Source organism: Labrus mixtus, chromosome 15, assembly GCF_963584025.1.
Source record: "Labrus mixtus chromosome 15, fLabMix1.1, whole genome shotgun sequence".
Taxonomy (NCBI): Eukaryota; Metazoa; Chordata; class Actinopteri; order Labriformes; family Labridae; genus Labrus; species Labrus mixtus.
The window spans coordinates 14,347,455-14,363,784 of NC_083626.1; the positions used below are offsets into that span (position 1 = coordinate 14,347,455).

Consider the following 16,330-nt stretch of genomic DNA (forward strand, 5'->3'; position numbering starts at 1 on the left):
GCCGGGATGGGTAAGCAAATAGGATTGTTGTGGTATACATATATGTACATGTCCCCGCTTACATAGATGAACATAAAAACATATACCTGCACACATACAAATCCACGCACCCAATCACACATTAAAGGTTAATTTGAATCAGTTATAGTGTTTGATTCTTTAGTTGTAGCCGGTATCTTGCAATTCATATGTAGCTCTAAATATTGTTCCCAAGATAAAAATTCAACATACGAAATTATAATGGAACTGTTCTGTAATGTTTTTTTATTCTTCATTTGTTATTTTCTCTTTTTTAGATCCAGTGGTTCTGGAGAGCCTTGCGGTCTTTTGACCAGGCAGACCGTGCAAAGTTCCTTCAGTTTGTCACTGGCACATCCAAGGTTCCACTCCAGGGTTTTGCTGCTCTTGAGGGCATGAACGGCATCCAGAAGTTCCAGATCCACCGTGACGATCGCTCCACTGACCGCCTGCCGTCTGCTCATACCTGGTAAACACATAACCAGTTTACAAAGCACATGTGGTATTCATAGAAAGAACAAAAAAACTCAATTTAATTGATGTGTCTCTATTTTCTTTAACCATCAGCTTTAACCAGCTGGACCTCCCAGCTTATGAGAGCTACGAGAAGCTGAGACATATGCTGCTGTTGGCCATTCAGGAATGCTCCGAGGGATTCGGACTGGCTTAAACTATGAGACTCTTAACACACACGGACATGCATACACTTGATTTAGATTTGCCTACTCCTGACACACTCACACTGATAACCTTCGAACGCACGCACACACTATCATAGACATTACTGGATAACTTGTTGAATTGCCTAGACTTCCTGGTTTCTATTCCATGTAAAACAGTTAAAAACCAGCAAGTGAAATGGACTGATTGACATTGCATACAACACAGAGAGCCTCATATTGACACAATTGTGTCTCCCTCCCCAATTTAATGGCAAATGCAAGAGTGGATTCAGAGGATAAAACATGGACTAATATAAGAGATGTTTTCTTCATTTAGTTTGATTTCTCTGTACAAAAGGTTTGGGAGTTTATTATGTTTAATCTTTTTTGTTCTCTGGCTGTGTAAAAAGAAAAAAGAGAATGTTGTTTGAACAGGATGGTTATAAAACCTTTGGGGAAAAATTGTGGTTTCTTGTTGCAAATTTGTGACCTCACAAGCCTTGATGATGGGGGACATTTTTATGGGGGGTACATGAACAACTTGAGAAGTTTTGGAGCTATTCACAAAAATGCACTTTTCAAAGTTTTGTGGCATTTTTAAGGAAGGATGGTACAAAAAATGAAGAGAAAACCTGAAGGAGATTAAAAAAAAAAAAACATTAACCATAAATTCTAGAGTATTTTTGGCTATTAAATCGCTGACCAAGCCTTGAGCCTTTGAATCAGAGTGGAATAACTACATGAATAAATGCATAAAATTGCGTCCATTGTCATTTTTAACCGTGTCCTAACCATGACGTGCAGTCAATTCAGCTCATCAAAATTGAATGTCAAATGTTTATATTAACACCAAAATAATCATAGAGAATATTTTCTTTTCTTAATTCTAATTGCCAGTTTATCTGTTTATACCCAAATATTTTGTGTCAAGTCGAATCAATCCCACAGTTTTCACACATTATTATTCCTAGCGTTGAATGAGACAAACTGTCACTCATGACATAATCATTCATACACAGTAACAAATTTGTTATGACTGATGCCATCCTGGAGCACTTCACTCATGCAGTACCGAAAACCTAGATGTTTTAACAAGTCGGAATAGAGAATCGTAGCAGTGCTGTCATTTTGCTTACGGACTGACCGACCCAGTGTTCCTGCCTGTCTCAAGTAATGGTCTGTTCCCTTGATTATGTCACCCATACTGCAGTGTAGCAGTGATATCTCACTTCACTAGTGGGGGGAGACAACATGATTTAAAAAAAAAAAAAAAAGCAATTCCTCAGGGGGACACCAAAGCAGCCATAAAAAGTATTGTTTTATCAAGAAAGGCCGAACAAACTGGTATTAAAAGGAAACGCTTAACAAACAGGCATCTTAAAAACTTTAAAATAACTATAAAAATAGTTAGAATAGTTCTCATAACTACTAATATGTTAATATAGAGCTTCAATCAATAAAAGGCATCTCAACAGAATTGGCTTCTTTTAACACATGAAAGTCTGAAAAGGTGACCTTCAGTCAAATGCATTGAAGCCTATTAAGCCATTAGCAAACTTGGATAGATAGATACTTTATTGATCCCGAGGGAAATTCAAAGTATCCAGTAGCAGGTTACAAAGACGTACACGACATGGAACATTTGTTACAAATTAACCACAAAACCGACGCCCCCCCCTCCCATACATATATATTAACCTGAAAAAAGATTGAAAGAATACCCCTAGATGAATCAAACTTAAACTGTGCAATTAAAAATAACCTGTGCAGGGATAAAAATATACATGAGATTAAAACAAGAACCTATAAACAGTTGAGGAAAAAAATCAGTAATTAGACCTGAATATAAACAATAAAAAAGTGTTGCCCTTCTGAAGTTGTGTTGTTTATATATGTACAGCAATGTTTAAAAAGCAGATTGTGCAAAATTATCAAAAACAGACATTAAATAACAGGCAGTGCAAACATTAAATTAAAGGTGCGATTTAATTAATTGAGGTGATCATTAAAGTGTCCAACTAGAGGCTGACTCTTGGGACAGCTGTGCAGATGGGAAATGGAAAAAGGAAGATTTAGTCCAAGTGTGTGTTTTCCCCCTGCCATAACCGTGAGGTGTTGTACAGACGTATGGCCAGGGGGACAAAAGAGTTCTTGAGTCTGTCTGTGGAACAGGATTGTGACAGCAGTCTGCCACTGAACACACTCCTCTGCCTGGTGAAGGTGCTGTGCAGAGGGTGGTGGGTGTTGTCCATGATGGAGAGCATTCTGTTCAGGGTCCTTCTCTCTGCCGGCGTCACTAGAGAGTCCAGCTCTGCGCCCACCACAGAGCCAGCCTTCCTCACCAGTCTGTCCAGCCGTGCTGCATCCCTCTTCTTGTTCCCCAGCACACCACAGCATAGAAGAGGAAGCTGGCCACCACCGACTGGTAAAACATCTGCAGCAGCTTTTTACAGATGTTGAAGGACCCCAGCCTTCTCAGGAAGTGCAGACGGCTCTGTCCCTTCCTGCAGATAGTGTCCATGTTTGATGACCAGTCCAGCCTGTCGTCCAACTGCAGCCCCAGGAACCCGTAGGTCCTGACCGCCTCCACGTCGACCCCCCCGATGGAAACAGGTTGGGGATGTGGCTTGTTCCTTTGGAAATCCACGACCATCTCCTTGGTCTTGGAGGTGTTCAGCTGCAGATGGTTTGAACTGCACCACATCACAAAGTCCCCTACCAGACTCCTGTACTCCTCCTCCTGTCCATCCCTGACACAACCAACTATCACAGTGTCATCCGAGTATTTCTGCATGTGGCAGAGCTCGGAGTTATACTGGAAGTCAGAGGTATACAGGGTGAACAAGACAGGGGAGAGGACAGTCCCCTGTGGTGCTCCGATGCTGCTGACCTCAGATGTGCAGTCCTTCAGTCTGACGTACTGTGGTCTCTCTGTGAGGTAGTCCGTGATCCACCTCACCAGGTGCGAGTCCACCCTCATCTCGGTCATCTTGACTCTCAGTAGGAGGGGGTGGATGGTATTAAAGGCGATGTGAAGAGATGTGAAATATATAACAAGATACAAAAGAAATGCAGGGAGGGGGGTCTGGATTCTCCCCCAGAGGAAAAATTTAACTATTGTAACATGCAAATTAAGCATTTTTAGAGCATTTTGGAGCATTTGTCCTCAGCTTTTTTCTGTCTGATTGGCACTGAGACTACATATCGTTACGATTGTGAAACTGACAGTCTTTTGTAGCGACGGTGAACTGTAATCCCTGCAGATAAAAGAACGTGTTTAACTCCAAACAGACTGTGATCTGTGGTCTGTGGCGATGGCAGGTCTTATTTCAACAACAGTTCGCATGTTTTAATTATCTATTGTTCTAGGATTGGGGGGGGGTCCGGACACCCCTGCTCCCCCCGTGATTACCGCCTATGGTGGTCACTAAACAGTTGTGCAAAATTGGCTGACCATAGGTTAACATACAGTCTATGGTTAACATTAACTTTAGTTCGTTGAGTTTGTTAGTCGTTTAGTCTGACCGTTTATATTTTGAGGTTTTATTGTTTTTTGTTACATGAAATTCATAATGGGTCAAATTATTCCAAAACCGATTTCTACCACTAAACAAACTCTTAGGGATTTATGAGCATAGTAACGTCAGCTCAGTCGGTAGGTTCAGTTAATTAATAATTTACACCTGTCTCGGGCAATTATTAGGCAAAATAATTGGTTGTAAACCGATAACCTCTAAATAAAAAGTAGGTTGGATAGTTTGACAAGGTAAGCAGTATTTTATTTTTGTGTTTCTTCTTCTTTTCTCTTGTTAAAAGTTCACACTCATGTAGGCTATATGCCTACGTAGTTTAAGTTTGAATATAGCTTAGCCTAATTAGCCTAAACGACTGATGTGATTTAAGGCATAGGTCATGCTTTGGCCAGCTTTGAACTAGTCTAGTCTTCAAGTAAACAGGATTGTCCGGGAGGACCACAATTAAGGATGAAGGAATTAACAGATATAAAGACAAAATAGCGATAAAAGCAAATAAACTCAACAGCTATAAAAGGGTAAAAGCAATATTATATAAGATACAATAATAAAACAGGACAAAGGCAGCGAATGAAACAATAAGAGGAATAAAAATTTTAAAAAATGAAATAAAAACATAATACAGTTCAACATAATTAAATAAAAGTAATTAAAAAAAAAGCAGCTAAAGGAAATTGAGGGGTTTAGAGAAATAAAGTAATTAGAAGTAGAATAAGAAATAGGATAAGATAACAAGGTAAAAGGAAAAAAAGACAATAAGAAGACATGTAAAAGCAAGTCTAGAAACGTCTGAATAAAGAAGTAACTTCATAAATGTTACTAATTCTGCTCGATTTATCTCCTCAGGGAGGTCGTTCCAAAGCCAAAGGGCCTTGATGGCAAAAGCACAGTCACCTTTAGTTTTGAGTCTCGACTTTGCAACGACAGAGGCCTCCACCTATGTAGAGAATCTAAAATTGGGACGATTTAATGTTGTTAGTTCAAACCAGTAAGAAATACTGAATCAAGAAATACTTGAATTAAATTCTTATTAAATGTTCTGCTCTGTAACCACAATACCCAGTTTAGAAATACTTGTGCATGTTCTGCCTCTTTTTCGTTTCCTTCCTGTGTATCTCTATCCATCTTCTCGTACGTGCTCCTGAGTGCTGAATTTGTTCCACTTGAGGACCCGCTACAACAGTGGAAATCGAATCCCCATCACCGCCGCTACTACTGCTGGTGTGTCTTTGCTGCTTCTTTGACCCTCCCCCAACCGCACAGTAAATCTACACACAGGTTTCAGAGTAGGGAGCGTCCATGTCTGATTTGGTGTGTGCTGAGGCATGATAAATGAAATTACGCTGCTGTCATGCAGGGTTTTCAGACCCCAAACTCAGCCCTGGTTTTACAGTACATTTGCTGGCCAGGTTTTTGCACCCCATCCCCCTCCACGTATCAAGCACAGATGCAATTGTTATTGGCTATGCTTGATTTAAATATTCTTGAAGCATCTGTTGCTGTGTGGAGGCTTGATTTGCAATTAAAGAAGGAAATAATTAATTCATGCAGGGAATGTGCCTGTTAAAGATTTCATTTTACATTTCCTCACAAATTCATTAACTTTTAGGGACATTTTTGACTCTTGGGAGATTTTTGCTTTCCTGCAGCTTTCACTGAGAATCTATCTTGTAACTGTCAGCTAATGATTGAGATAGTAGTAATGCCAGATGAGCTGATGCAATAAATGCACTGTGTCAGCTCCTCCACTGGGTGGGGATCATTAGACTATATCTGAAGTGAGCAGGATGCTCCTTGTCACACATTCTCCATGTCGGCGCATTTTGATTTCCAGCTACACTGTGATCTTTTCCATTTCATGCTTTGGGAACAATTTAACAGCGACTGTTGCAGGAGTCTAAATGATTCGTGTGTAAGGAGCCACTAATGCCTTTAGCCTGCGTGTGAATTACAGAGTGACCAATTCCAAATTTGTCAGACTATGGTGTTTTAACTTTTTTTGTACTACAGTCTGCGAAAAAACAAATGGCCAGCCAGTGGTTTCAAAAGTGGTAAACAGGGATAATGGTGGTGCCTCCTCGTGAGAGTGGAGCTAAGGCGCAAATGAAGTTGGGTGGAGTTCATTAATAGTGTCTACTTTGTGTGTGAGCCAGAAAGCTCTCAGCCTAATACATTTTACTGCTGCTGTCTTCAGTGACTCAGAAATAAATCACAATATTACAGCCTTTACAGAGCCAAATGATAAAGGGCTTCTTTAGTGCAGGGCACAGACGGCCAAGGGGACAAAATCATTTCATTAGAGTAAATGGTTTAATTCTAATTAGCCAAAGAGATATTTATACTGCGGGAAAATTCATGAATGCGCTTAACCCTTCATTTGCAGAATTCATCTTACACTTTTACCCCCCCCCCCCCCCCCCCCCCCCCCTCCAGTTTCTTGATCTTCTAAGTATTTATAGTGAACAGTTGAAGCTTGAGAACTTTTCACAATCAGTTACCATTTGCTTAATTAACAGCAGTATTGCTTGTTGAGCACCAGCATGCACATTGACATTGCTGCCCACTAAATTCAGTCTGGTGTATTATATTTATATATTACGCATATGAATCATCCCAGTTGATACTTGCCAATCAAACTCAAACGTTTGTCTAATTTATGGAAGTTTTTATTTATATTTTGGTTTCCAGAAGTTCTTGCAGTAACTGTTTTGAATGTGTCCCAAGAATATAGAATATAGTTAGGGAGAAGCTTGATGTATCAAGGTGGACAGGAGCAGCCCTCGGTTTTGACAGCGGCTTGACATGTTAGGGAGGGTGTTATGTGCTCCTGTGAATCTGTCGGATTTGTCATCACCTCCTGATTAGGCTGCTATCTCTGCTTTGCCTGTGAGGATAAGAACCGGGGGAGGAGAAACAGAAATGACTGTCTGCTTATTCTCAACAGAGGAAATGATAGTAGACACAGTGGCATTATTAGAGTGATTCGCATTCTTATACAAGAATTGATATATTTGTGGATCTATTTTCAACAGAGAGGAGGGAAGTGTCAGCTGTGCATGCAGTTTTGCAAAGGTGGTCGCACGTCTGGTGGTCTTTTTTATCACGGATGTATGCGCCCACACCTCAGAATCTGCACCCAAACTAGGAGTGACAGTCTGTCTACTGTAAAGGTCAAAGTCTTTATTACCTCTGAGCTTCCACATATCTGTGGAAATGATCTATTTACAACAAAGCATCTTCAACCCCCTCCCCTTCAAACTTCTCTCTCACCTCCCCTCAGTGGCACAGCAGTGGTCACCTTGTGGCCTTTTAGAGGAGACAAGCCACTGCATGAAATTCAGCCCTGTCATATAACAGAAAATCAGTTATACTGAAGGTTATCATTTGGGGAAGCAATATTGTAGAAGTGTAATATAGCAGGAGGCAATAACTGCAGCGGTATCTGATGGCACCATCTAAAATAAACAGCTTATTCATCTTCAGATATCGTGAGAAATGTTCACAGTGCTTGGTGACATGTTTTATGGCTTACTCATTACACAGTGTTAAAAAATGCTAATCCTCAGATGATGTAATTCCCACATTGCGCTTTGTAATAGAAGATAGAGGACAGTAGCGGGTCATTTCTGTTTTTTAGATTTAAAAAGCCTTAGAAGTGAAAGACAGTAAACAAGTAAAGGTCATAGTATCCCTCTGCTTTAACAATATGGCATACTGTTTGCACTTTAACAAATTCCATGCAAAAACCCCTATTTGAATATCAGTGAAGAAAATTTGAGTATGCATGATTCTCAAATTGCCATTTCCCCTCTGACTGACTACCCTCATGTTGTTTCTCCAGTAACAACATCAACAACTCATCTTTGTTGGCGCTCTAACCTTTGGCGTTCCAGTGCACATTTGTCTGAGGCTGACTCACAGCTACTTACATGCAGTTAATATGCTTAATGAGATGTGTTCTGGTAAGTGAAGTGCTGGTCATATCTGGCAGCCAGGCCTCTCTAAGCATGGCTGGAAACTAAATCAGAGTCATTTCCCTTCACTTAGCCAGTGATTAACGCCAGGTCAGAGACGGCTGGCTGACCTTCTGGCCACCTAATGACTTTAAGTGGATCAATAGATCTCCAAAACCCCACCACATCACAAACCAAGGGGCCATGTAGTCAGAGGAGGCCCTGTAGTGATCGCGAGCTGTTGATTACGCTTCTGTTTCCCTATTTCTGACTCTTGTTCTTTCTTTGGCTCTGTTTCTTGTCACTTCTCTATCTCAACTGTGACTGCGAGTACATCGCTTTATCACTCTGTGTGGCTCGCAGCACCTCCTCAACACTCTCAGCACATTCTCACTTTCCTTCACTTTCTTCTGACTCCTCCAGTGTAGACACGAGACTGAAGCTTAAACACTGGCAAATCTCTGAACCCTTTTTAAAAGTATGTTTCACATTATCAATGAATGTGTTGATCAGTTACCTGTATGTGCATGTCCAACCCAACCCTTACATTACAGTATTTATTTATTTGTTAGGGACAGCGCATATTAATGAACAGCTGTAACAATTGCAGCTGTAAAAATGCCAGATTATAGCAGAAGTGCTAGTTTCCATCTGTTGTTCCTAGGCAGGTAAGAGAAAGACAAATTACAAATAAAATACAATACAAATACAAAGGCACAAGTGACACAAGACAATAATAGAGGTTAAAGGTTAAAGGTGGTCACAGACTTTGTTTTCTTTTATCCACTGTTTGAGGTGTGTTTTGAAGGATGCATATGTTTGTGAGTCTCTTATTGTGAGTGGGAGAATATTCCAATATTTAGTTCCTTTGACTGACAGAACAGTTTGTCCGAATGTAGTGCGTCTGAATGGGACCTCACAATGGGACTACTCAATGAGTAGCCTGTTGTTCTATCTACTTCTATCTTAATAAGGGAACTGGAGCTGAAAGCAAACCAACAAGAGCTTTTAATCTATGAAGTTACTCACTCTCTACCCGTTTACTAATGTAGTAGTTAGTTCCTCATTCCTTTCCCAGTAACTGCAAAATTGTGGGTACTTTATTGTAAAGCGTTACCAACAGTATGCATGTATTTTATATAAGAAATACAAATCATTTAACTTTAAACATCATGTATTTAAAAATTGCGAAGATAATAGAGCGGGTTCTGGATGGGGTTCAAAAACTCTTAAGTCAAAGATAGGAAGTTGTATCAGACTGAAATGATCTTGAAATAACACAATGGTTAACAATCATCTTCTGTCATGGCCTTTTCTTTTAAATTAAATAAAGATCGACACTTTTCTTGATCCAAATGTAATAATAGTACAAGCGATGCTTTTAGTTATGTTCTACAAAGATCTGTTTTCATAACTAAACAAAATGATAAACGTTTCTGTGGTAAACTGCCTGGAAACAGCTCTATTCTTTTCGTTCTTTCTTTTCTATTGTATATCTCTCAGTATCTGTTGGTCGTTGTGTTTTGAGAGCGTTGTTTGTTTGTTTTGCTTGTTTATCTGTTCTCCTCTCTCTCCATCATGTCAAACAGGGTCAGTTCTTCTGGCTGTATTCATTTCCTTTGGGAGACAGCCAATTGGATTGTGATCATTCCTGTGCTCATGTTGTTTTCGTGATCTTGCATATAAAAAGTAAAACACTGTACAAAACATTCTGAAAACAAACGGTTGTCTCCAGAGCACCTCTGTTCACAGTCACATCCTGACTTTAGGTTTCTGCTCCATCGCTGGGTGAGAAAAGTCTCTCTATGCAAAAAGAGCTCAAATACTGTTCATATAAAAACACTGCCTAATTAAGAATAGGTTAACTGAGTCCTAATTAAAAGCAGGACATGTTCCCTGTACTTTATCCTCTTGGTCCTCTTATTTTGAGCCGTATATGACACGAAACATTTGTTTTTGCCAAACATTACTGGCCAGGGCTTTAAAAGTGATCGCTGCTAAACTAGATCTGTAGTTCTCTTTTCCTCAGCCATCTGTGTCCACTTTGCTTCCTTATGTATTGTCCATCTGCTCAAAGTTCCTATTCCTTTCTTTATTATCTAAATACAATGAGTACAGATACAGCCTTTTTTTGGCCCATGCACATTTCCAAAGATTAAAAAAAAAATATATATATATATATATACATATATACATATATATATATATATATATATATATATATATATATATATATTTAATCATTGTCTTTATCTTTTCTCACAGTTTGCCTGTGAGGGGAACCGTTTAAAGATGTCTGTGACTCTTTTTTCTTTTAACCTTACTTTCCTGTCTTTCTTCAGCCTGATTTTCTATGACTTGATCTTATTTTCTAGAAGATCCACTGGCCCTCTGAGGCCTTGACAACACTGTCTGTTTTTTGACACCTGTCTGTATTTATTTGTATCCACTGCAACTTCATTGATTACAGTTTCCTTTTTATCCCTTTCAGATTCAATCTGGTCCTCTTTCCATCTCTAATACTTCTCCCCCTTTCTCTCTGAACCTCCACACCCTTACTGCAGCCATTTACTATATTGCCTACACCCATTCACTTTTTAAGCTGATGGAATTGTCTGTCTCTCTCCCCTCTGTATTTTGCTGACAGCTTCTGTTTTTCCTGCAACTCCAGACTTTAAGTTGTTCATTCATATAGCCGTCCCTTCCCCCTGTCTCTCCCTCTCTGGCTCTTGCTTCTCATTCTCGTCTCCCTACTCATATATCACTCCATCTCTCCTGCCAGTCTGCTAGCTGACTCACATACACTCAAGTTGAAAGGAAAGAAAATTAGAAGAGAGCTTTTGCAAGGGCAAGTAAGACGTCCCTCACAGATGAATGGATCTGAGTGAAGGGCCAATGCCAAGAGGTTCTGTAGGAGGTACGCCTAGGTAAATGTCTACTCACATATGAGTCTCCCACAGGTCAGTGATGGGGGAAATACTCTTTCACTTGTGTCTCTTTTAACACAACATATTCACACAGGAGGGGCTGTCTTTTACACTTTATTGATCAGTCTGATTGCGACTTCCTCCAAGCTGAAAGCAAATATTACTCCATCTTGGTCCTCCTGGCCAATGGCTTCTAAATGTTACAGTGTTAGATTTTCATTCTAAATTCGTTAAACTAATTTATAAATAAATCCTAAAGTTTCTGCTTTGTCAATTTAAAATCACTTAGTCATGTTATCATGTCATGTCTGTATCCATGCCCAGCTCACAAAGACAACAAGACTCCCTAATAAAAAACTGTACTTCTATCCTGGTGACCTTGGAGTCTCTGAACTCTTAGTCTTTCTTCAGCCATAGCGTCTCCTGAGGATAGTGGCATTGTTTCTCGCCAATCCAAACTGGCCTCATCAATCATTATTCCCATGTTGTCTGCTCTGGTGGCAGCTTTTGTCTGCATGCCTGGCATCGATGTGAGCACCAATGGCAGATGGGGGTGCTGGCACCCTCAAGTTGCAAAAGCACAAAGAAACTACAGCAGCACTGTAGGAATGGATGTTTCTGACTGGACATTGAGCAGCCCCAGTTTCCTTAATAGTTCTGACTTTAAGGATCAGGTGATGAAGGAATATGTGTCTCCCAGCCTGACCTTTGACTTCCCATGTTTTCTGTTATTTCAGGAACAAATCAAAACCCGACTGAATACCAGTGTTTATATATTTTTGGAGGGGTCAGTATCAACCAATCCAAATCAGTGTGAGTATCTTTTATTTATTTAAATAACATAAGTTGCAGGACTTAAAAGTCTTCCAGTTGTTTGGTAATAAACCAACTGATATAGGTATATAAATCCTAAATATTCCTGTTAATGGCACTAAATATTAAAAAAAGGTCATAATCTGTCAATGTAATGCTGCACATGTTGTGATTTTTTTTAAAGTCAGGAATAAAGTTAAGGCTCTTGTATTGATATACTAACAGGCATACATCAGATATGTATTAGTAATCTGTTATTAGTCGTTCTCTATCGTTGTTTTTGTTTAAATGTTATTATTGTTTTGTTTTTTGTAAATGACATGATCTCCTCAGGTTTCACTGAAAAAGGTAGAAATAAATGTGGGGATGAAAAGACATAATTTCTCCCAAAATAGAGGGGCAACAGACTACACGCAGCATTTAGAAAAGCTCAGAGATTCAAATTTTAACAGGGAGCTTGGATTTAAGAGGAGTAATTGTTTAGAGGATCTAAGGGATTTTAGAGTGGAATAGGGACTTAGGAGTTTAAAAAATGTAAACTGGTGCCAGTCCATGCAGTGCTTTAAAAGCAATTAAAAGAAGAATCAGGTTATTATTACTGGATTGTAGTTGAGCTGGAAGGGAAATGAGACACATTTACTGACATATAAATCCACAGCACTCAAGATGCAAACAGATCAAAGCAAGTCCAATAAAATCCAGTGATTTCCCTCTACACGTGTGGTGGATCACAATCACCCAGCCAGACTGCATTATTCAGCCCTTAATTACCCTGAAATCAGTGAATCTCTGCATCTCAACACCCCCCCACCCCCCCAAGTCTAAGATAAGAGGCGGCAGTTATTCCTGACACATTTTTATTCACCAGCATTACGTAACTTTCATCCCAGTCATGCCTTTGATTAGACCATAATGAACTACAGCCCAGTCAAGTCTTAGTGGCTGAATGAATTAAAAGAGCTTATGAAAGTTGAGCCCAGTGGAGCGCAGAGAATATTAACAAAAGAACTCAAACCGTCATAATTTCACCTTTGTAGTCTGTTTGGTGCAGAATGAGAGACGAAGAAATGCTTGAGGGCCATAGGCCATGTGGTCTAATGCAGTCTATAGGATGCATCATTATGCTTAGCACTGCATGGCCGAATACAAGCAGGAAGACCTACTAATCCACACTGTTTACAGGGGAGGAAGAAGAGGACAGAGAGAATAGGTAGAGGGCAGGAAGGAGGGGCATACAATAAAGGAATGGTCAGAATCCACAGCGGAGTAAGGTGTGAGAGAGAAAGAGAGAGAGAGACAGAGAGAGCGGAGGGAGGGAACAGAGGAGGAGAGAAGGAGGCAGGCAGTGAAGAGGGGTGATGTCACCTCTAACAGGCAACCAATGAGAGTCTGGGAGGGAGAGAGAGAACGCGGCCGAAGGAGGGTGTGTTTTTCTATCACTGCAGCATCAGCAGAGAAGAGAGGTGCACAATCAATTTCAGAGAGAAGCGTAGGAAAAGGCGAAGGTAGATAAGGAAGAGAGAGGAGGGGAAAAGACACCAGGATTTGCCAGAAGAAAAAAAGCATCCCTGTGAAGGTAAGAGGATTTTGTTTTTGGCTCAAAGGAACAGCTTGTCCGTTAAACAGAATTAGAGCTCGTGGGGAGATTAATTAGCCTGTTAGGTGGAGGTGGCTTGTCTTCTTCCACTGACATTAAAAGATGACTGTCTGGTTTAAGTAAATCTATTGAACCACTCCTTGATTAACAGTTTCTGTCAATATATCTGTTTTCCAGCAGATCTTGTGTTTATAAAAACTATAATTTAGCAGCTATTTTAATGGACTTAGTTTGCAAAAAAATGGTGATTAGACAAATGTTAAAACTCTTATTTTATGTCAATGATTGTGAATGTTGTGTTGAACTCTTCTGTAGCACAATCAACTATAAAGCAAGCACATTTTGTGGTATTACAAACAGGTTTCATGGATAACCTGTTGGAATTGATTACTCTTAGATATCTCGACTTCTTGTTTTTTTTGTATTCATCTTGCAGATGGAAGAATCCTTGCATTGCATGCAACAGGGTCTCCTATGATATTCATATTAGAAATACAGCAGTGCCGTGCACCACCTGCTGATCAATTTATGGGTTAGATCAAAATAATACTCTGACATTGTTTAATGTTTTATTTGTGCCTTTTAAAAGAGCTATTTTAGATTTTTACATTAAATCATTTATGTGACTCTTATTTTTTTTATATCCTGCTAAATCTAGTGAACTGTAATTTAATCGTTAAACTATCGATTTATGTCAAATTTGTACTGATAGCCCTTCTTCACAATTTCTTTTAAAATTGGATTTTTTTTTAATGCAACTATTCTTCAATCTGCTCCTCTGCCGTCCATTTGTATATTTTTCTGCCAACCGAGGCTAATTACCCAGACAAATTCTTTGCTTAATATTAAAATGAGTTTTTCTCTGCACTTTCCCCTCCCCCAGCTATTAGCTCTGTGGCTTAATGTTAACAACTGCCCATGATTGCATGGGCATTTGCTGCTGTGATTTTCATTGATGAGGAAGATGAAACTCAGCTGTATGGTGAACAGCACAGCAGAGCAGACTACAATTTTCTAGTCTACCAATCTTATCTCCTGCGGCTGCTGTGCGAGACGCACAGTGTGCGTCTTTAGTGAGGGCAATGATGAAGCTGAGTAACCTGAAACTACAGACCTTGGAGGGTAGAGAAGGTGTAGGAATCTGAAAAGAACAGGAAGAGGGAAAGGAAGAAATAGAAATTCAGTTATCAACAGGAGACAGATAGAGAGAGAGAGAGATTCATACGGAAAGAGATATCAGGGGAGGTGAAAATAAGGGTGGGGCTGTGCTCTCGGCAGACTGTAGAGGTGTGCCCATGTAAAGGAGAGGCTCACCTGGCTCTTTGCCACACAGCTGCCTGCTGTCATCCTCTGTGGCCTGTTACACATCTGTTCCACCCTATGGCAGAAAATGACAATGTTCTACTGGTTGTGTTAATGATGTATTACTGTATTACCAGAGGCAGCAGCTAAAGGCTGTGAGCTTTTTTTGGCTGTAGGTTGTCTGTGCATGACTTGTGTATTGTTGGTATGTATATCTCTGTGCATTTGCTCATAACATGAGCAAAACCTAAAAAATCTGTATGGTCATTGATATATCATACATATCTGTTTCCATCATGTGAACTTAGTATGTGCTGGTGGTGTCTTGGACCTTCATTCTCTCTTTTTCCTCGCTCAATGCCTGAGTAGCCTGCAGCCCGTCCCAGATGAACCCAGTCAAGGGACTATAGGGGAGGGACAGCATTGTGCCTGACAATGACTTGTTACCATCTGTACAATATCCATAAACACACTGCACTGCACACATTCACACAATAGATCGAGATACAGCTGCCGCTCAAAAGGGCGTGTTGGAATGAACGAGAATGTGTATGAATGTGTATGTGCGTGTGCGTCCTCTCCGGGGCAGCAATGCTCCAGAGACCCACTGCTGGTCACATTATCATACTATTTAATGCAGTGAGGTTTGTATGGCAGTGGCAGCCAAATCTCTAGACATTGTTTTTGTTTGTGCTGCTGTAGCAGGGATGATGTTGTAAGAGTAGCTAGCTACACTCGGACGGTATGATTACCTTTTCTACAGTTTGGTGCAGAATGTAATCTTCCCTCCAATGCTGGCCGGTTAATTGAGCTGTTGCATCAAAGAGATGGATGGAATCAGGGATTTATGTGAGGAGAGAAGGACAGAGAAACAAGTAATGGTGATGAAAAGACAGGGGCGGCAGGGGAGGTTAGTGTAAGCAACACAAAAAAGATAAAAGACGGGAAGGTGGACTCCCTTTTGAAAAGGCAAAGCACTTTGCATCCTTTCATTGCTATAGAGAGCGGCGAGAGAAGGAGGGATCAACTCGGATATGGAAAAGGGTAAGGTCACAAGGGAGGATGGGCTCAAGCTAATGAAAGAACTGCAGAAAAGAAAGGTGGCAAGGAGGAATTCTTCACATTTTATTTACAGATAATGATAATGACAATCGAAGAGTACTGTAAGGGAAAAGCACTGCAATGTATAACCACATATTAATGCTGGCCTTTTGCCAAATGCCTTAAGTCAAGCAGTTGAAGTGGAGAGCTGATGTGTGTGTAGGAGGAGAGGAATGATCCACACTCAATCTGCCAGTAAAACGAAGAAACTCCAGGGAGAAGCAGTGCTGCACTGGCCCTTCGCTTCGTAGCAACCTGTTACAGCCTCAGGGCACCTCGCCTGTCATCCTGCTCACTAAACACACACTCACAGAACCACATCTGTATAGGCAGGCACCACTTATGCAACACACACGCACACACACACACACACACACACACAAACAAACACTCTGCAAATAAACACTGCAGAGATCCTGTTGCA

The 16,330-nt window shown here is 40.3% G+C and overlaps 2 protein-coding genes across 14 annotated transcripts in view; both read left to right on the top strand.

Moving 5' to 3' along the window:
• huwe1 (HECT, UBA and WWE domain containing E3 ubiquitin protein ligase 1) overlaps window positions 1-1,441 on the top strand; it is a 39,640-nt gene extending 38,199 nt beyond the window's left edge. For all 10 annotated transcript variants that reach the window (XM_061058519.1, XM_061058527.1, XM_061058529.1 and 7 more), the window contains 2 exons: window positions 297-487; window positions 586-1,441. In XM_061058519.1, coding sequence (XP_060914502.1) covers window positions 297-487; window positions 586-688 — 294 coding nt within the window. In that variant the 3' untranslated portion in view covers window positions 689-1,441. The remainder of the gene's footprint in view (window positions 1-296; window positions 488-585) is intronic.
• Window positions 1,442-13,330: 11,889 nt separating this feature from the next.
• l1cama (L1 cell adhesion molecule, paralog a) overlaps window positions 13,331-16,330 on the top strand; it is a 38,420-nt gene continuing 35,420 nt past the window's right edge. For 3 of the 4 annotated variants that reach the window (XM_061058562.1, XM_061058563.1, XM_061058565.1), the window contains exon 1: window positions 13,332-13,482. The gene's annotated coding sequence lies outside the window, so the exon portion shown is untranslated. Of the gene's footprint in view, window positions 13,483-16,330 lie in introns of all 4 variants that reach the window. The other variant, XM_061058566.1, reaches the window with a different exon arrangement.